The sequence below is a fragment of the Cheilinus undulatus genome, linkage group 12 (genome assembly GCF_018320785.1).
Source record: "Cheilinus undulatus linkage group 12, ASM1832078v1, whole genome shotgun sequence".
In the NCBI taxonomy this organism is placed as follows: domain Eukaryota; kingdom Metazoa; phylum Chordata; class Actinopteri; order Labriformes; family Labridae; genus Cheilinus; species Cheilinus undulatus.
In genome coordinates this window covers 20,399,457-20,422,036 of record NC_054876.1, presented here as the reverse complement: position 1 = coordinate 20,422,036, position 22,580 = coordinate 20,399,457, and the positions used below count along the sequence as shown (strand labels likewise).

General features: G+C 39.4%; 1 protein-coding gene across 1 annotated transcript in view; it reads right to left on the bottom strand.

The window, feature by feature from the left end:
• LOC121518782 (Down syndrome cell adhesion molecule-like protein 1 homolog) overlaps positions 1–22,580 on the bottom strand; it is an 89,661-nt gene that overhangs the window by 62,865 nt on the left and 4,216 nt on the right. The window contains exons 2-3 of the mRNA XM_041801381.1: positions 10,067–10,387; positions 2,502–2,648 (exon numbers count right to left, since the gene is read on the bottom strand). Of these exons, the coding sequence (XP_041657315.1) occupies positions 2,502–2,648; positions 10,067–10,387 (468 nt within the window). The remainder of the gene's footprint in view (positions 1–2,501; positions 2,649–10,066; positions 10,388–22,580) is intronic.

Sequence of the window (22,580 nt, the reverse complement as noted above, 5' to 3'; positions counted from 1 at the left end):
TTTATACTCGCTCCTTTAAAGTCTTTGTTCCCAACCTGGGGTCCGGGACCCCCTTAAGGGGGCACCCAGAGATCTCAGAGGGGTGCCAGGCTCTGTCTGCTCTGAGGTTGTTAAAATTAGATTTGCACATATTAACAGACATCATGGTATAACACTTATAAATAATTAATACAGTGGTTGTTGGGGACAAGAATTTGTGTTTATGGCTATATTGTATGCAATTACTGTTTTATACATAAAAAACAATCACAGTTCATGTTAAATTTGGCCACAAAGTCTCACTTTTTTTTGTGTCAGTAATGGGGGGGCTTAAGTTTTCTTAAATACACGCAGGGGGGCTCCACCACTGTTTTAAAGGATGCATTCTCAGTCTAAAAATCTTTACTTGCTTCTTCCATGTCAGTGAGCATCTATTTTTATTGCAAAAAGTATTGCAATATAAATTTTTGCTCACCTGGATTTCAATTATATCAGGGTTTTTTTAATGGACTGTAAAGTAATGATTAGGGCTGTCACACAATTTCTAATCTGATCAATCTCAGAATTTCTATAGTTAATCATGATTAATCTTTCATTTGTTTAATTTCAAAATTCCACTGTTTTGCATTTTAAACAACCTGGTTCTATTTGGACTTTTTTACTGTCTTATGCAAAATCCACATTTTTAGGCTTCTCTAGCCAAAATATGTCCCCCTGGCCTGTCCACAACCCCCCAAACGCCCAGAACGCCCCCCTCCACCTTTCATAGCATGTGTGCTGAAACAAGCTTTAGTCAGATTTTCCCCTCATGCTTGAAAGAAAGTTCCACTCTCCTCCACCCTACACTAGCTACATAATTAACGCTACTACTTAAACCAATGTAGCTAAGTAAGCTTTAGTAAATGTAGCATAACCTAACGCAACTGCAAGAGAATGTAACTAAGGGGCTGCTCTGTGAGCTTAGCTTTATCTCTGTTAGCTATGTACTTATGTTAGCTGCGTTATCTACACACTTTATGCAGCTAATGGAGCTACCTGAGCTACCCTTGCTCAGTTAGAGGGTTTTCATGGAGGATGAGCTTTTTTCCTGTAAGCAGGCTGTTTACTTGGCTTTATTACATGTTTTTTTAATTAAGTTTTGCTTTAACTTTTGGTATGCTAAACGTTACCTTAACCCTTAATTTAACCTTAAATGGAAGTTTAACTCGATTTTTGTCTGTGAGAGTGGCCGTCAGAGATAAACGGTCTGCTGCCAGGCCCCTCTCATTAATTTAAAAGAAACTAAGGAACTTTATAGGCAGATTGAGATTATGACATGTACTTAAGTATGGAAAAAGGAACTTGTTATGGATTAAAAGGATATAAAAGGGACTGTCAAAAAGCAAAGGTTTGATAACAGATGGGTTAACAGATACAGATACAGATGACTGTTGACTTGTCTACTCAGCTGACATTTTGGATCAGTGGTGGACTTATTTGGCATCACTGTGGCTGAAGGGAGACGCTGCAGTTGCTTAACTAAAGTGTGCTGAAAGAGACAATAAAGCATGGGATTAATCCTGACAGCCCAAGTATCATTACTTCCATCATTTTTTATAGTGTCAAATTAGAAAGACACTTAAAATTGTTGCAATATGCTCAAAACAAAACACTTAAAATCACTTAAATACTGCACACAAAAGCTACTTCATAACTAAAATGTATGAAAATAACAAACTACTGCAACCTTGGTGCATGTGTGTGACACTGTCTGTGTGTTTTGCATACATATACTATAAACGCCATCTGCCAGGACCTGAGGCCGTTCTTGCCCTACTACCCTCCTTGCTTCTCCACTTTTAGTTCATTTCCCTCCTTTACTGTAACACTCATCTCTCTACTTCTTTTCTGTTTCCACCCTTTAATAGTACATCTTTAACACACTTTGCACGATAAATAAGTTTGTAAAGAAATCCATATGAAAAATGTGACAATAGACAAAGGCTAAACACTGCATTTCTCCTCTCTCTCTCTCTCTCTCTCACACTCACACACACAAACACAAATGAGGTTAATGAAGATGAATGTGGGGTTTCAGTCCTATTGACATCCTGTGTCTCTAATTGTGGCCCTGTTCTTCAAGGACATGGTGCTGAGACAAGCAGGGAGAGGACAGAAATAGATCTGATGAGGATGAACTGTGGAGTAGTCACGGCACATGTGAGAGGGCCTGTCGTGTCAATCACAGTAATTGACATTAGGGGGGAAATATTGTATGTGATGAGATGTTAAAGCAGTGGTAGCAGAGAATGACTGATACAAGAGGAGGAAGAAGAAGAGGAGGAGGAGGAGGAGGAGGGAGGAGGACCCAGACCAGTGATCCAGAACAGTGAGCAGACAGAAGACACGAGTTAAGAGTTTGGTCAAACATGGAGCGCAGCGGTGCATCGGCACATAGTCAAACACATACTCACAGACAAAAAATGACACAACCCTCCCACCACAGAATGAACCAAATTCTCCCAATTCATGGGATCTCCTACCTGGGACGATGGACACTGTGTCTCTCTCCCAGGACACGACGCTGACGTACTCCTGCACGGCGGCGGGAATGAGGCACTTGAACACGGCTACGTTGCCCCGCATGGAGCGCTGGTCCGCCACCCGCACGGTGTAGGGCTCCCTGAAAACTAAATAAACATACAGAGGATAGTGAGATAGTTGCACGATCAAGTCCATTTCCCTGACATCTACTTTTTTTTTTGTATTTTTCTTTACTTGAATAATCATTTTTTATATAAAACAAAACAGAAATAACACTTTACAAAGTATTCAGAGCCTTTGCAAAAACACTTGAAATTTCTCTCAGGTTCCTCCTATTTCTCTTGATTATTGCTGAGATGTTTCTACACCTTGATTGGAGTCCGCCTGTGGTAAATTAAATTTATTCAACATTATTTTGGAAAGGCAAACACCCGCCTATAGAAGTTCTCACAGTTGGCAATGCATAGGTACAAGCTGTGAGGTCAAAGGAACTGCAAAGGATTGTTGCAAGGGTATAATAAAGTTCTGAAGGCTCCCAGGAGCACAGTGGCTGCCATAGTTCTTAAATGAAAGAAGTTTGCCACAACCAGGACTCTTCCAAGAGCTCGTCACCTTTGCCAAATTGAGCAATCAGGGAAGAAGAGCCTCAGTAAGAGAGGTGACCAAGTACCCGATGGTCACTCTGAGCTCCAGAGATCCTGCGTGGAGATGGGACAAAGTTCCAGAAGGACAACCATCACTGCACACCTCCACTGATCTGGGCTTATGGCAGAGTGGCTAGATGGAAGCCTCTCTTCCAGGGGTGTCCAGACTTTTTCGACAGAGGGCCACATACAGAATATATTGGGATGGTGTGGCTACTTTCATATTCCTCGCCATGAGGATTTTAAAGTTACTAAGACTAATCCATTGTGAGTTAATACATGCTTAGCGACTGTGTATGCCTAAATGGCTAGTTAATGACTGACAGAGCAAATACACAGTCATTTTCAGGATTTCTGGGAGCCAGTCAGATTTCAGGGGGCCCTGTTTAGCCCTGACTACCACTGGCTCTGCCCCTGAAAAGTTATTGATGCTGCTGTTTGCTGTGATAATCCATCATGACGTTATTGTTATTGTCAGAATGTTTGTTTACAGATTTAAAATGGTAGCGCTGCCTTGTGCTGAAAAAAGGAAGTACAAAGCAGTTAAGCACACGCTTCATGTTTTAATGCGGGCCATATTTCATTTTATCTCTAGAATTTGATGCGGGCCAATCAAAAATGGTCCTCAGGCCACATTTGGCCCCCGGGCCATAGTTTGGACACCCTTGTTCTCTTCAGTTCAGAACACATGGCTTTTTAGTTTTATATTACCTCAGTAATTTGAGGGGGAGATTTGTGAAGGTTGAGGTCTAAACTAGTAGAATTCAACCTTTTTTTCTAAAATATGATTTTTTTCTTTTCATATCTTGCATTTGTCAAATCCCTCTGCTACACTAAAATGTTTTTAAATTTTTTTATGTAATTCACTTTTTATTGGTTTTTAGAATATTAACAGCAATAAAAGTTACAAATAATAAGAGAAAACAAAACTAAAATTACACTAAAATAAAAAGTAAAGAAAATATACCAACCATTGACCTAAAATACACACATAAAAAAACAAAACAACGATAACCAAAAATAGTAAATTAGTAGACACATTCACAGGGTAAGCACTGTCAGTGTCCATCACACCTCAACCGTTCACATAATGGCGATGTTTTCCATTTACTTTCATCATAATGTCCTACGACATTTTGCTTTAGAACTTTTATAACAAAATGTATTTAGTTTTTATTTATTTGGTTATAAAATGCATTAATTTTACAAATTGTTGTATCTTTCACACATCTGAAGTATCTTATCTCTAAATTAAATTATTTTAAAACATTATCTTTAGTATTTGCTATATTAGTATGATCTTTTTGAATAAATTTGTTATTATTGCACAGAGATTAGCTGTTATTTTAACAAATGAGCAGAATAAAACGAACTGAGGATAATACATTTTTTGTTAAATGAACAAGCCCATTGTCTGACTGAGTTGACTGAGAGGACAATGGGGATAAAAAGCGATGGTTAAACTAGCTTTATAACCCACATGATTATCTTTAATGACTATGAAGAAAAGAAAATTGATGAAAATGAAAAGTGAAACCAAGCTCCCTGCATCCACTGCTGTTTAAATTTGGTAGTTATTAGATTCTTTGACATTTATATTATGAAATTACAAACAAATCAAGATTCAAGAAACTTTATTGACCACCACAAAGTGACAGGCAATTACCATTGGCTAAAAGCTAAGTCAGTATGATAACATTATCATCATTTAGCCACGTAAAAACTTAAGAAGTAGTGAGTCATGCTTATAAAATCATTGTTTGGTAGCTGTTTCAACAAATAAAAGATGTCAGGATGTCTTTAGTCATTTTTCTCCTTTTCAACACAAAGAACTGTTAGTTTGTATCGTTCATCAAAAGAAGTAATCTCATGATATTCATCTTCACATTCAGAGTCCCGTTCTTTTACAAAGACAATAATAAACGTGTACATCATCAAAATCAAATACATTAACACTCCAGAGCAGACACAGCCTTTCATCAATTAGCCCAGCACTCCACAGCGATTCATCACAAACCCTGTCCCACTCTGGTGTATTGTTTGAACTCCTCTAATCCTGCTTCTGCTTTCACCATAAATGGCGAGAGCCGCCATAAAGCGGGATAATCATGGAAATTATTTTCCAGCTTTGGCGTGACATCACCACATAACACTGATCTGTTTTTGTCCCTAACTTTAGCAGGACAAAGCAGACCTGAAGGGCTTTTGGTGCTTCACTTTATGCAGGTTTAAACAATATTCCACTCTCTGTTCAATGAGCGGGGACTCATTAGCAAAAATTACATGAAAGCGGGGACGTATCAGAAGGTTGCTAAGAAACTGGTTTGGAATCCCTTCCCTGGTAACAGACATGATGACAGCATGCATACATTGGTGCTGCAGGAGGGGAACACATGCATGGAAATTTACATCTTCTTTGAACACTTGAGGAGAAATGAGGAACAGATCTGTCAAGTTGATTTGAATTCATCTGGGTTGAACCAAAATGGATTGGAATTTGCATGGAAACTGTTGTTCGCCAGGATGCAGCAAAACGATTCAAACGAGATCAAATTATTGCTCAATGGAAGGGCAAGTTCAGTGGCTTTGCCTTGAGTCTTAACCTCCAAAATAAAGCATCCTGTCCGATTGTAACCTGTGCTTCGAAGCCTGACAGAGGCCGCTGGCTGCAGGATGTTTGCCTCCTGCTAATCCCTCGCCTCCTGAGGCCGGGCTTTAGGGTCATGTGGGAATGAAGGCAGCAACCGGCTGGCATGCAGCTCAGGGTCCTGGCTCAAATCCTCAACTTGGCGCTAGTATTAGTATTAGAATGAATATGAGTATTAGTTCAGGTTGGTGTTGGGAGGCAGAATATGAAAACAGATGTTGACGGCAGGAGGGAAGGGGGAGGGACCAACTGGCCTGAATGAATGATGGGAAGGAGGAGGGGACAATAGATGCAGAGTAACTCTCATGCAGCTGAAGCGTTATTTCTAGCCAAGGTTTGATAGAATCTTTTCTTGTTTCTGGTTCTACAGCGTTGCAGTAACCCTAAGTCCCAGACGTGCCATTTAGATGAGGTCTCTCTTATTAAAGCAGCCTTCTGCAGTCCAATCAATGGGAAGCACCAATTAGGTTTGTTAATGAGAGATAATTAAAGAAGTGTGCTGTGGCTATATTTAGCCTGGCACAAGAGGACAGTTTGAAGAACGAGGGAGCAGGAGGGAGAAGAAGAGGAAAGGGATGACTATGATAGCAACAGAGGCAGCTTTTTGGTCAAACTTTCCAGAAATAGAAGACCAACAATATCTACTGATGAATTCATATCCTCTCTCTGAATGATTCCTCCTCTGATTACTCAAAATACTTCAGGGAATGTGAGTACAATTTGTAAAATGTAACATGAAAGCTTTATCTTTGACTTCAAATAAGTTTATCTATCAGAAAAATTATTTTAGAGAATTTAGGATATTGGATTTTTACCAATATCCAAACTAATTCTAGCCTATACTGATATACACACCTTTTGTAATACAAATATTTACATTCAGTAATGAGAACATTTTCTGTGAATCTCATGTAAATTACATGTAAAATGTCTTCCCAACAGTTAGAGTCAAACTGAGCTTAATGTGAGAGCTATACAGACAGCACCATAACAACTTCCTGACTAACAGTAAGCTCTGTAGTGCACAAAATAAAAGTGAATTCCTAAAATCAAACAGCAAATTTAACAGCAGAGAGATAATCCTCACCAAGGGCTTCAGTTTACACATTCTTCTCAGGTGTTAATATTGAGGTATCTGTTGTTAAGACCTAAAACTTGGAAACGAGCATGGGAAAAGAAAAAAAAAACTTTCGTTCTGCCTAAAACTCCTCAAATTTAATATTTCACCTCCAATAGTGGAGCATTATCTAACACTGGTACATTCTGCCAATATGCATGGCTAATACAAACAATTAAAATAGCTGATATGTGGGCTGTAATTGGTGGAAATGTTTATCTGTGGAAACCAAAATTTAATTTTTAAGCTATTGCCTGCTGATACCGGTATCCAAGGGCGCTCGTAAGGGGGGATAAAAGGGAGAGCTTTCTAGGGCCCAGTCAAACTGGGGGACCATGAAGGTCAGCAAAATCATTGTCCATTGTAAAATTAAGATAACAACAACATGAATAATAATGTGGCTCAGCTTTACTCAACCCTGCTCAACCAAAGAGCCAAATTGTTGAAAAATGCCCTTGCATGAGCCACAATTTCAGTTGTGAAAAGTGACAAAAATGGGTTAAAGTGGCAATAAAAATAAATTAAAGGTGGCAAAAAAGGTCATAAAGCAGCATAAAAGTGGCAAAAATGGGAGAAAAGGGGCAAGGTGGGCATAAAATGGCAAAAACTGGGTGAAAAAGTTGCATAAAAGGGCAGGAGGTTGAAAGATAGGTGAGAGGTTACCAAAAATAAGGTGGCAAAAATAGTCAAAAAACAGCAAAAACATAGCAAAAAATGAGTGTGAAAGTGACTGAAACAGGCAAGAAGGTTGGAAAAATGGGCAAACTCAGTAAAGAATGGCAAAAATGCTGGAAAGACTGGCATTTAATGGCAAAATGCAGCTTAAATGGGCGAAAAGTGGCAGAAAGGGAAGGAACTGCAAATTTCAAAAAGCGGGATGAAAGAGAAAAAAAAGTCAAAAACTGGCAAAAATGGGATAGAAGTGGTAGAAATGGGCTAAAGTTGGCTTAAAACAGTGAAAATAGATTCAAAGTGGCAGAAAAATGGAAGAATTGGCAAAAAAAACTGCAAATAAGGGCATTGGACATATACAGACAAAAAAATAAAAGTTGACAATTAAAGCCAACTGTAGAAGTGTTGGAAATAGACTGATTTATGGGACTTGTAATAGATGGTGTCTGAAGTCAAAGTTTCCCTTTTTTAAGATTTTCTGAGGAAATAATATTTCAAATTAAGACATAAAAGAGCCACAAATCATCACAAAAGAGCCACATGTGGCTCAAGAGCCACGTGTTGAGTATCACTGATATAGCTGTTTTTAAAGATGCAAACCCCTTTTCTTAAAACAGAATTACCTTTTGGGCACACTGAACTAAACAATCAGGAGAGTAATGTCAGACATCATAGCAAGGCCATAATGTACACAAAGGTCAGGATGGCAGGAAATAAAGTAAAAGAAACTGAAACAACTTGTGAACTGAAACAACTCAATGGAAAAGAACTGAATTATTGTAAAAAGAGACAGAATTGGGTGAAAAGTGGCAAATTGGTTGAATGTGGCAGAAAAAAAAAAAAACAGGGCAAAAGCTGCAAAAAATATGTTGAAGTGTCAAAATAGAGCAAAAAGCAGAAACAATGGTTAAACTGGCAAAACAGATCCAAAAAGTTTCAAAAATTGGTTAAAAGTGCAACAAAGAAGTGGCAAAATGGCTGAAAAAAGTGGTGACACAGGTTAAACAGTCACACAGAAACATAATCCCAACAACAGAACCCAATAATAGCTTGAAACACTTTCAGCTCTAAAATTAGGAAACTGTTAGCTTTGATTCTAGCACCAATGATGCTGATTCAACACATGCATTGACATCATCAATAAATCACAGCTGAGGAGGGCCCTTTCTCTGGGGTTTTCAGGGACACTGTCTGCTCAGATGTTTCCATATTAATTTTGAGGGGGAAAAAGTAATTTTCGAGAAAAAAAATCAAACTTTTGGGATTAAAAGGACATACATTTTGACATTATGAACTTGACATTGTAAAGTCAAAAATTTATTAGAATCCAAACTGAGAGAAGAGTGGTTTGAAGGATGCAGTCCACAGAAGTGTCCCTTTTATGCCCACATGAAGAAGATAATGATGATTCTGGGCTAAAATCACAAGTAGTTCCTGATCGGCCTTGGTAAAAAGTATGATTTCATTAGGCTCTCAACTGAAGTACTTGTCTGAGGAAAATGGCTTCATCTGGGATGATTTTTCTTCTGTGCAATTGGCTTTTTTCAGTATTATAATTTCAAAAATTCTGTTTTAGTTCATGTAAATCTGGGACTTTACATGTAAAACATTTTGAGTTTTTTCTTTTTCAGAGTGGCTCTAATGCACCTTTGTAATAATGGATATTTTATAGGTAGATCTTTTGTCAAGAACAAGTGTATGTTAGGAATTTTTCATTGAAAACTTGATGTTTGATTTTCCAGGTGGGTCCTGGGCAGCTTAGCTTGTCCGTGATGGGAAAATGGTTCTGAACCACTGATATAAAGGCATCAATATGATCATTAGTCATCTCATATTTTACAAAAACTTGCAGCTTCAAGGTAAGCATGATCAAACCAAAAATCCTCATTTCTCTGGTCTTGAATTTGTTTTCCCACCTTCCAAAGTGGCCAAAGTAAAACTTTCAAAGTTCACAATCACCATCGTTGACAAGCTTCTAATGGTCTTTATCACACTGCCCTTTTAAAAAGTTTTCATGTGAATAAGCCTCTATTGAGATACTTTTCTCCCTCCTGGTCTGATGTTGCTTATATTCATCCTAACTCTCAGTCTTGTGGTTGGTGCTTTGGTTTTCTTCCTAGCAGATGGTACAGCTGGCCGTAGCTGACGGGGTTATGTGGGTATAAAGTGCAGCGGTTCAGCAGCAGCGCAGTCAGTTAGGTGTGAATGCGGGCCGAGGGCGGCTGTAGTATGTGATGCAGATGTTCCCTCTGCAGACCGTGTTCTAGGTCAATCTGTGTTCAGGTCGAGACGGGCTATTTTGGGGCAGGTGATTGTGTGCGTGGGTGGGGCTTTTTTGCAGCTGCCAATCACATCTGCTCTACTTTATGCTTTCATGACTCTTTTTTCTGAATTCCCTCTCATCATTTTTGGATATGACCTTTAACTCCACAACTTCCTCTTCTATCTTTTTTTCATTTTTGCTTTAGGCCGGTCCACACTCACCAGCTTTGATGCGGATGTTGGGGCTGCGGATCTTGCCGGCCTGGTTCTCGGCGGTGCAGAAGTAGTCATTGTCGTGGATGTAGCTGTTGTAGGCAGAGGGCGAGAAGGGGTACAGCTGCAGAGTGCCATTGGCGTGCACATGGCGGATGTGGGGCACGTCGTAGATGTCGTCGCCGGTGGCCAGGTACCAGCGTAGTATGGCACTGGGGGTGCCCCCTGCTGGACAGGGCAGGGACACCCCCACCGAGCTGGAGTAGGTTACCCTCTGCAGGGAGGCGTTCACAAAGTACAGCCTGGTAGAGCCCACATCCTCACTGTGTACTGTAGGAGCAAAAAGAGACAATCATTTAGGAGGTGAGAGGGCAGAGATGAGCACCTTGTAAACACACAAAGAGATAAGCTAACATGATTCCACCATCGCTGATTTGAAGCAATGGGCATCTTTTTAATGGGCACAAAATGGACAAAGCGGGAATGTCCTTCAGATATGTCGCAAAATAATCATAACAAATGTATGTCAAATGTCCAGCTGCAAACATCAGTCATGTGATCCAGAAAGCCAGGGATTTGGGCTAAAGCCTGTGATGGTTTAGGTGGAGGGGAGGTGGAGGGGAGGGGGGAGGAGCCTGTTACCTCAGTACAGTGTGTGTGCGCACAGATAGGTTATGTGATTGGAATTTCTATGCCAGACGCAGAGATTTAAGTCGATTTAATCTCCTTACATATTTAACAGACACACACACACAGGCACACACACACTTATAAACGCACACTTACATACACAGAGATGTTCTTCATTGGCACTCAGATTAAACACATACAGAAGAGAAAGGAGAGAGAGGAGGAGGAGGGGGCGTCTTTCAAATTTGGGGTCATTATATAAAGATTAGAAAAGAAAGATGAATCATGGGGGGTGGGGGACACTGATGATGGACAGATGTGAACATTAAACACCGCTGACTGGAAATTATATCATCCAGCACACATTGCCAACACTGCATATTGTCACTGTCAATATGTAGTTCAGCAAACAAAGTCAAAAAGTCAGACAGGCTAAAAAATTCAATCTTTTGATCTAAATCAGGTAAACTGAGCCCTTTAGGTAATGTTTTTACTATTTACAAAATAGTGCGATAATTTTTCTTGTACTTTTTGCCTGTTAAAACACAGCTTATGGACAGTCAAGTAAGTAGATGACATTCAGGGGTGACGTCGACATGTTTGACTTTATTTATTCAGATTGAAAAAGTTGTTTAGCTGCACATCATGTAGGCGCTTCAAAAACAGCAGCAAGAAAAAGAAGACATGCACTTCTGCTCTGTTCAACAAAAAACATTAATTTAGGTGATAATTTACGCCTGAAAAAGACTTCTGGTTGAATTCAGGACAATTTCTTTGTAAACCATGAAAAACAACCTGTAAAATCTACTTACCTCAACTGAGGTAACAATTTGCACTAGGTTTGATTGTGTAATTTTTATCCAGTATTTTAAGTACATAAACAGCTGCAGTGTACTCAAATAAATTGGGTACATTTAAACTCTAAATTTCTCATTAGATTATTCTTATTATTTTATGAAAATGATTAATCTGTACTCTTTATTGTAACATAAGGGCTATTTTATCTTGTGCACTTTGTATTAATTGGCTCTATACAAGAACATTTTGTACTCTTTTTTTCACTCAAATGAGGAACAAGACAGACAAGTGAACTCTGACTGAGGAGAGGCCCCTCATTTGAATACAGCACACTTATCATGAGAAGATCACAGACACTTCCAAAGGCAGAAAGTAACTAACTGAGTGTGTAACATCCCTCATGGTGCAAAAGACACAACACCAATACTATACAACTATACAATATTAACAGTGATTACTGTGTAAAAGGCAAAATCAGAACAGCTTTACAATACAAAACAATAACTTTCCTCTGAGTTAAAGTCCAAAAGCACAATGCCCCAGAGCATGCTGGGAAAACTCTGCCCAAGAAGGGCCTTAGGCATTGAGCAAGTCCTGATGCATGCACACCTGGAAGTACATACCCATTGTTTTTGGGTAGAGTTCGTTAAATGTATTTATCTTGCAGCCATTATTGTTAAAGAAAACATGGAAACAGAGAAAATGTACCTCCTAGGGCTGAACAACTGGATCTAATTGTGATTTTTTTTTCCAAATATTGCAATTTTGAATTGCTATGCAATTATTTTCTCAGTTTCTCATCTAATGCGTTTCTTAACAATCAAGAAACAAACACAATATTTGGCAGATTAAACTAAGGCTGACATTAAAAAAAAATCTTATTGTATTAAGTTTGACTCACTGCAAATTCGGTATTAATTGTTGTACTAAAGGTAACAATGATTTTATGTCTCTCTCAGTTTTAATAACATATATAAAAACAATCAAAGGTAGGAATTTTGCAAGCTGTTTTAGAAAAACTGACACTTCACTGTGTGCATGATGTTTAGAGCATTGCATCTCAACTACAAAAAATACATGAAACTAGTATTTGAAACACATTTCATGTCAAAAAAAATATTGCATCTTCTTCAATTAGAAAATTGCAGTAGGATATATAACCATTTAATCTAAATTTCATTTAGCTTCCCAGCCCTAGTACCCACTATAATAAAGTTATCTTTCTTACTTATTTTTTAGTATGATTCAAAAAATCTGACTGGATATAATTTACAAACCACAAAAACTATTTTTTTAATAGTCTAGCGTTGAGCAAGTGTGTGACCATTTCTTCTACATGTCTTTCTGCATTTATAAAGATCACAATTTGGTTCAAAATCAAATTATTGATTTTACAGCTTTTGATAATAATCAGTATATTATTCACCATGATTTCATAATAATGAAAAAATCCTCCATCTGAAAGACCTCAGATCTTGTGTTGCAAGGTGTATTAGAAATTTTGCTCTGTGCAGTTTATCCTTACAAATCTTTACCGTTTACTCCATTTTCAATAAATAAATAAATAAATATGCATATTGTAACTGAATTTTCATAACTGTTTGTAGCTTGAGGAAGAAGTGTAAACAATAAAAATCCTGCTGGAAAAGACCTGTTTGGCCAGAGTTTTATTTTAGACATATTTAAGAGTATTATTTAAATAATAAGATATTTAGAGACAGCTCATTATTATTCCTATACATTTTGGTCTACAAAATGTTTGTGATATAATAAAAAACTTTAAAATGTTTTGTGTCAAAGAAAAAAATGAGATATTGAGCTCATTATCATATCCACAGAGTTCCTGCAGATCCCTAAAAAGTCTTTGAAAACATGAATTGGACTTTTTGAATATACGGTCATTAAAAGTCCTATAAAATCACTTTTTTTTTAAATGAGTGATTGTTCCTAAATTTTAGAGCCCACTTTGACTTAGAAGTGCCTTTATCCAGTCTGTGTTTTCTACCATTTATTTGATTTTAATTTTTTTTTTAGAAAATGCTTGTTGCATGTGTTATAAGTATCACTACACCGTATATGACTCAGCTCTGTCTGGTGTACCAGGAAATCTCACAAACCTCTTTTTTTACGGTTTGCCACACAAAAAATAGAATGCCTTCTTCTCAGCTCAGGACTTAAAGAAGGTCTTAAAAAGTCTTAAATTTGAATTGGAAAAGTGTGTAGGAACCCTGCATCCAGCACAGGAAAGCAATACACACCTGAGAATATTTTAGATTTAAACAAAGCACCGATCGGATGAAACACATGATCACTGTAAACAAAGATCATGTGTTTCCTGACTCCATCATAACAAAAGGTTTTGTTGTTCTCCTTTAAAGGAGAGGCACTGCTGGTAGAAAAGTCAACTAATTACAGCTTTATTTCCTGCCTCTTCTCAATATTATTCTGTGCTGTGACACAGATGTACAAACATCTACAGTGTGTCCTAAAATTAGTTTCAGTTCTTTGATTGATCATTACATAATGTGTTATTATTGTCTACTTTATAATGGCGGCAGTCACATCAGATTTGAAGACTTTTGAATTGAAGTTTCACAGAGAGAAAAGTGAAAGGAGAAATACTGTATCAGATGTCCCAGACAGTTCTGACAGTCAGAAGCAGCTGAGCTGTGCAGACGGTGGATGTGGAGTTTTTTTAAAGGTATCTGGAGTTTTATCAGATTTGATATCAGAGTAACTTTCAGGAGTGAAAATAAATGTGCTGATCATCTGCATTTAGACTTTGTTTGGGTTGTGTTTTTAATGAGGCATGGCTTAAAGCCATGCATGATGCAGACGCAGAAATATTAACAAACAAATCCGGAATCAATCATCAGACACATAAACGGCGTCTCTGCTGCTCTAAGCTGCAGCCGCAGATTGAAGAAAGACGCTGATACGTGTTCATCCAGAAGGGTTTGTTCATAATTCCTGCTTCTTTTCAAAGATCCCCAGACTAGAAATTGATAAATCTGGGTACGGTGTTACAGATGGTATATGAGAATGTGTCTGGCAGTCCGGTGGTGGGCTTCAAAAACCAGGTCAGACTCCCTCCCCTTTGCAGATTACTGATAATGGCCCCTGAGCATAAAGCCCATATTAAAGATTGCAATATCTATAATCTCCCAATGGGGGGACAGGACTAAAGTGGAGGAGTGAGGGGGTCACCCTGAGAGCATGGGGCCAGCGGGGGCTGGGCTGCACGAGAACCTCTCATACAGTAGATTATATGGCCTGGGGGGCCTGGGCTCTAGGACGGGGGGGGGGGGGGGGGCTACTGATGGAGTGGGAAGTGGAATAGAAAGGGGATCAGAGCAAACTCCCACCACTCAGTGCCTGTCAAAACCAGGCGAGCCAACACACACACACACCCCTTCCAAGCAGCTCTCAGCGCTCAGTAACACTGTGAGGAGACAGAGTGGGTTGCCATGGTGGCGCTGGCACTTGAAAGCTGTGACCGAATTTTAAAAAAACAACACGACAATTTAACCCGACAACAATGACCCACTGAAGAATCTAAATTTAGAAGCCCTGACATCTGTCACAGGAAGCTGCAGTAAGATACGTGTTTAATTAGCTGCATTAGAAAACTGTTCATCTAACGCTGTTAACCCTGAAATTTGGCACAAATCATGTGTGAATTTCCAAAGCTGATCAGTTATTGGACTAAAATCTGCTCTTTGCTCATGTCTGGCACAGTGATTCACACAGGTTACGCTCCAACACTCAGTTGGCTCGGTGTGCTTTGTGCTGGGCAGGCGGAGTTTCCACTCCATTTAAAACCAACAGTGCTAACACTACACAACACCTGTGCATACCTGTGTGCAGGCACCTGGTGTGACAAGAAAAATACAACACAAACCAACAGAGTCGCTAACAAAAGCTGCACTGTGAACACTGCTGTTTCTAGACTGCTGAATGCTAATGTCAAAGCAGAGCTGTAGGATCAGTTGTATTATTCCTAAATTAGTTTGATAATTAATGAATAATTAAACACATTTTTAAGCACAAATGTCAAAAACATTTTCGAGACTTCCTGCATTTCTGTCATTTTTATTAAACCTAGCATCTTGAAGTTTTGATCCATCATGAACTAAACATCAAAACCAAAAATACAACATTGCAAGACTGTTATTTCACATTTTATAAACCAATGATTTAAAGCAACAAAACACATTAGGTGCTGTCACACCACCCCCTCATAGACAATGTGCATTTGTTGACAAACAGAGAATGAAACCAGGGAAGATGTGTTGACTGGCAGGGGACAAAATGTTACTGGATTTTGTGCAAACATGACTCTTCTAGCATCGTCAGCCCATTGTTTGCATTTTAATGCCCATTACTCACCCATCTAATAGCATTATAGCCTGCTCAGTGTCTGAGTTGTAGACTAGCACAACTGGGTGCATATTGTCTGCATAATGGCTGCGTCACAGCTTTATTTACATTTTGATATGCATATTCACAAGTCAGAGCTGCCAGACTGCTCGCATGAACGCCACATCTCAACAGCCTGATGTATGCGTCTCACGCTGAGAATCTAGAGAATACAAAGTTTACCTATTTTAAGCGCAAACCTCAGTGTCTATCATCCAAACTACATAAGAAAAAGAAGGAGAACCATATTTACTTTGTTTTATCATGCCATCATTGAGAAAATGTGTCACAGCCAAGATAAACAGCACGGTTACACTTCCAGTTTGCGCTTTACAAAATAAAAACCTAGTTTGAGATTTCTGTGGAGAAACTGACCTTGCTTGAACAGAATGCTTCTATTCTGAAAATATCCTGGCTCAGTTAGGCTTTTTAACGAATCAAGCAACTTCTAAGGAGATTTATCGGGGGCCAACACAGCCCACATACAGTAAACATATGCCTGGTTTGAGAGCTGCAATGGTGATTTACTCTATCCCAACTTCTTGCTAGGTTACTCTTTCTTTTTCTCTTCTTTGTCTGTTACCATCCTCTTTCATCTTTTGGCACCAGCTACTGCAACAAACAGAAGGGAGACTGGCTAACTGGCTTCTTTCTAGCTAAAGGCTGGTGTGTGAACTAGTGTTACAAAGCTATACATATTTCTTATGAGGGAACCAAAGGCTGCTGTCAAAGTTATGTAGTGCTTAGAGCTTCTGTGTACTGTGGAAATGGAAAAGGCGACTTTCTCCTTGTTAAGAGTTATTGTGCCACTAAATTGACTTTGAAACTACTATTAGAAGGTGTTATATTGTTGCTTTAACCAATCAAAGCTCATCATGTGACTAATTAAAAATAAAACTCAATGTCCATGAACACTTTGAAGTTTGTTTGACACAACTGTGGATCTTCCATCATATTGACTCTATCTTGTAAAATACCAGCCTCTAACCACCTTATACATGACATGGTGATTCGACTTTGGCACATTACCTCCAGTACTTAGAACAGACAGGCTGGTTTAACAACTTAGACAATGTTCCACAAAGATCATTCTATCTTAATTTATCATCATCTAAACTTTATTGACCAGCTTTTTGCTCAGCAAATAGGAGCCTTGTGTCAAGCTGTCCAGATTTAATATGAACTTTTCATAATGGGTATAACGGAGGAAAGGTCTAAATTATGTATTGTTTCAAGTCTGGAGAGTGAAACACCTTTAAAATGACATGTATTTAAGATTGATGATGTCATTAAACCACTGTGCCTCTAGACTAACTTGCATTGGTAAAAAAAAAAAAAAAAGCACACTCACATTGGGAAATCCAAACTGGGAACCAGCATGTTTGACCCTCAAATCCAGTTTGTTTGACCAGTGTAAATGCTCCGTACAACACTCAAGCATGGCACACTTCTTTGGTTCTGACATGGATAAAAGAGGCGGACTTTAAGACACACACAAGCTTGGGTGTGCGACATTGACATGGCATAAATATGAGCATTCCTTTCAGCAGTCTTTTAAAACAATGGCGGAGAGGGCTGACTCTGTGAGACAGTACATCTTATAAGCTACATGAGTCATGTGACACTTCCGTTGGGCCTAGACTGGAGTGGGGGGACAATCATGCTTCAACACGGTACAGGGTAACTGGCTCTGTTGTGACATGTCCTAAAGTGGAAAATACATTGGCAACATTTTAGTTCTGAAGGTTTTGACACTATTGATCACTGAAATAACAGAGATTGTATCATTTTACAACATGTGGTCCTCTTTACTCTTACAGGGCTCTTTGAAGGACCATGGGAGTTTGCTCATCCAGTCTAAAAGTGTTTTGTGGACTTGGAGAAGGCTTACAATTGTGTTATGAGGGTTATGTTGGGGGGGACGTGCGGGAACACGGGGTCCCGGTGTCATCAGGTCACTCTTCAAAGTGAGAGTTGCGTTTGCATCCTAAGCACAAAGTCGGACACGTTCCCACTGCACAATGACCTCTGCCAGGGCTGCCCCTTATCTCTGAATCTGTTTGTAAATTTTCATGGACAGGATCTTGAGGCGCAGGAGGGTTTCCAGTTTGGAGACCTCAGAATATCATCTCTGCTTTTGCAGATGATGTGGTTCTGTTGGCTTCTTCTGCCAGGAACCTTCAGCGGGCATTTGAAAGGTCTGTCACTGAGTCACAATGAGGGTCAGCACCTCCAAGTCAGAGGCCATGGTTCTCTGCTGGACAGCGGTGGCTCCCTCCAGGTGGGGAGTGAGTCCTTGCCTCAAGTGAGTTCAAATATTTCAGGGTCTTGTTCATGAGAGAGGGTAGAATAGATTGTGAGATTGACAGGCGTATTGGTGCAGCATCGGCTTTACTGCAGAGATTCTACTGAACCGTTGTGGTGAAGAGGGAGCTGCTCATGAAGGAAAAGCTCTCAATTCACTGGTCGATTTTCATTCCAACCATCACCTATGGTCATGAACTCTGGGTAATGAACAGAAGAAGATCACGAGTTCAAGTGAGTACAATGAGATTCCACAGAAGGGTGGCTGGGCTCAGCCTTGGAGATAGGGTGAAGAGCTCAGACATCTGGACGGATGTTTGAGTACAGCTGCTTGCTCCTTCACGTTGAAAGGAGCCAGTTGAGGTGGTTCAGGCATCTGATCAGGATAACTCCTGAATGCCTCCCTGTGAAGGTCTTCTGGGTGCAACCATCTGGGAGGAGACCCCAGGGTAGGACTCACTGGAGGGATTATATATCTCTCATTTGGCCTGGATATACCTCAGAATCCCCCAGGAAGAGCTGGAAAATGCTGCTGAGGAGAGGGATGTCTCGGTTGACTTGCTAAACGTGCTGCCACCATGGCCAGCCCCCAGATATGCGAAGGAAAACTTTTTTAGTTAATGCCCTTTTCTCTGTAAGAGCATAGGGGCTACAATACATCTAGAGATCTCGTTAAATGATCAGCCAAAACGCCCAGGGTGCTTTTATGATGAAATGCTGCTTCACCTACATGGAGTTACATACTTCAAGAGCTCTGCTAGAGGGGATCCAAAAGTTGAAGTTATACATGACACTTTCAGGATATCATATGAGGATTTTTCTTTTTTGCTGTATTTGGATCATAAGGACCCTTTCTAATGCAGCAGGACAATTTTTGTTTCATTATTATGAACTTCAAATTCACAACTTTCTATCAAAGAATGGCACAATACTTAAACACAATGGTTTTGTAAATAGCCATTAGAGAAAATTAAATGTTAACATGAACTTTTGTTAAATTTGTGCAATGTTGATGGATGAACTATTATCTACCCAAACATCAGATTAACAGACTTAAATTTTTTGAACTGTACCCCCCCTCTGCAGCACTGGTGGACCTCCGTCCCCTCAGCGTCTCACTGACCACAGCTGTATGTGAGTGAGAGCTTCCTGTGTTGATGCTGCAGCTCTCTACCTGCACCCAGGAGGCTTCATCATCCTCACTCAGACACAGCAGAGAGAGAGGAGCAGCCTCACCTCACTGAGAGGTGCCGGAGCTAAAGCTTCGTCTGTCAGAGCCGCAGCCACTGTTTTATACATCCTGCCAGAGAGCCACGCATGAATATGTATGTGAGAGAGGCACAAGTCATAACCTATGCAAGGTTTCATCATGCATAATGCAGCTGATCTACGCCTCCTCCTCCCCAGGATGGGAGTGCACGTACACACACACAAGACACCCAGGAGTGTATTGTGATGAGGAGGTAAACAACCCCCCCCCACACACACACACTCATATTCTCACACCCTGAGCTCACTGTGCCACAGCAGAGACATAATACCTGCACACGCTCTTCTTTGCTGACTCCATCTTTGCACTTCTTCCTCTTCTGCTAGAATTATTTTAAAGCGTTTTGCTTTCCTAAGGAGACTTTTTCTTTAGCTTTTTTTAGGCGAGAGAGAAAGAGAGGGAAAGTTTAGGGCACAGAGACAGAAAGAGAGGGGATGGCGTGCACTAAAGCACTGAGAGTCTGAGCCAAACCAGGGGCCTGTGCAGCAAAGACTCTGCTCCTATAAGTGACTGAGCTGAACCTGTGCTTCAATGCCATTATTTTACATCTTTATAGTGCAGAAGCTCCAATTTAAAATGCTTCAGAACCGTTTACTTGATTGTCCTCTGATAAGGAGTAATCTCTGTTGTATTTTAACTTTTTCAGGTTGCTATCTTGAGTTAACATCGCTGTTAGATAAGTTGATTTTCAAGGAAAACAATGGAAATGAACTTATCATGAGAAAACCAGTATTGTTATCATGACACACCAATATGAATGAGTCAAAACCTTGAGAAAATATCCAAATCTTACTCATTAATACAGAAAAAACAAGTAGTTTAAAATGTATGTATGCCTACAAAAAAATGAAAAGATGAGATTGAATATAGGAATGCAATAAAAATTTAGCTCAGGTGCCTGACATTTCTACGAAGCTTTGCTGAGATGTTTCTACACCTTGATTGGAGCCCACCTGTGGTAAATTAAATTGATTGGGCATGATTAAGAAAGGCACACACCTCTCTAGAGAAGGCCTCACAGCTGGCTATGCATATCAGAGAAAAAAAACAAGCCATGGGGTCAAAGGAACTGCCTGCAGAGCTTAGAGACAGGAGATTACAAAAAAAAAACCCTCAACATGAAAACCAAAGGGGTTTCCATGTGTTTAGCACTGAGGAGAAGCTTTCATCTAGCCACAAGCCCAGATCAGTGAGGGGCTGCTGTGATGGTTGTCCTTCTGAAACTTTGTCCCATCTCCACAAAGGATCTCTGGAGCTCAGTCAGACCACTAAGACCCTTCTATCCTGATTGCTCAGTTTGGCTGGGTGACCAGCTCTTTAAAAAGTCCTGGTTGTGCCAAACTTCTTCCATTTGAGAATTATGGGGACTCTTGGAGACCTTCAGAGCAGCAGAATTTTTTGTGGCCTTCCCCAGATCTGTGTCTTACAACAATCCTGTCTCTGAGCTCTGAAGTTGCTTTGACCTCACGACTCAGTTTTTACTCTGAAATGCATCATCAGCTGTGAGGCCTTCTTAGAGAGGTGTGTACCTTTCCAAAACATGCCTGTTCAAAACAGGTGGACTCCAATCAAGGTATAGAAACATCTTAGCAAAGATTCGGAAAACAGGAGGAACGTGAGCTAAATTAACAGTGCTTTCCAAAGGGTCTGAATACTTACGTGATATTTCTGTTTTTTATTTTGAAATCATTTGGATTTTATTTTTTTATTCTGTTTTTACTTTGTCATTATGGGATACTGAGTGTAGATGATTGAGAATAAGAATGATTTTTTTTTTCAGCTGCAGCATCTGGGTGCTATATAAAACTGAGACAAGTGAAGGAGGACTTTCTGAATGCACTGAATATCAGATATTAGCATAAATTCCATATCATGCATATGGTCCTAATTCCTTTGGGATCATTAAAGTATCTATCTATCTATCTATCTATCTATCTATCTATCTATCTATCTATCTATCTATCACCACTCTTTACACCCATTTTTGCCTATCTTTGTCCATTTTAAGCACATTTCTCTGTTAGTGACTCCCTTTTCCCACTTTAAACTCATTTAACCCCTCATTGTAACAAATTTTCTGCCATTTTCTGCCACATTTAACAGGTTTTTACCACCTCCTGCCTATTTCTGTCCTTTATTTACCCATTTTTGCCACTTTTAACTATTTTTTGCTATTTTTTAAAATCCCATCTCACCACACTGCCAATTTAAACTGGATTTTTCTATTTTTTATACCCTTTGTTGCCACTTTAAATCCATTTCTGCCCCCATTTTCAACCCCTTCTTATCCTTTTCTGCCACCAACTTTTTTTTCTTTTTATTTGGAGTTCAAGTATTCAACATAATACATCAATTCAAATCAAAACAAACAGATGAAAAAAGAACAAAAACATAGAATAAACGTAAAAAAGACATAAAAGTAACACTCATGTGCAGCGGGGAACCAGGGGAATTACAGTAAAACTACTGCTGATTCTTGCCTAAAATCTGATCTAAGTGGTTTGATAAACTCTATCCAACTTCTCCAACAGTCCTCAAACACATCACTCTTCAGTCTCAAAGTTAAAGTCAGTTTTTCCATTACAAATATATCATGCATTACATTGCCACCAACTTCTGCCACTTAAAACACATTCTTGCCACTTTTCTCCTTTTGTTGCCTCCATTAACCCATTTTTGCCACCATTAATCCCTTTTCACCACATTTTATACCCATTTTTGCTTAATTTAACAGCATTTCACTATTTGTTATGCCCTTTGTTGCCACTTTAAACCCATTTTTTCCACTTGCAACACAGTTTTGCCATTTTTAACCAATTTCTACTAGTTTTAAAATCCCATTTCATTTGATTTTCCATCCATTTTTGGCACTTACAATGCATTTTAATTAAAAAAAAAGGTTGCTTTGTTAAGAGTGACTATAATTCAGGTGAAAAAATATGGTTATCGCAGCTTAACTTTGCAATGGAACATGATTTTGCTGATCTCCATGGGTCCCCCCATTTTGTTGGGCCCTAGAAAGCTCTCTCCTTTATCCCCCCCTTGTGTGGGTCTAGCGCCTTCTTGCAGCCTATTTGGAAACACCTCAGGTGATACGCCTCT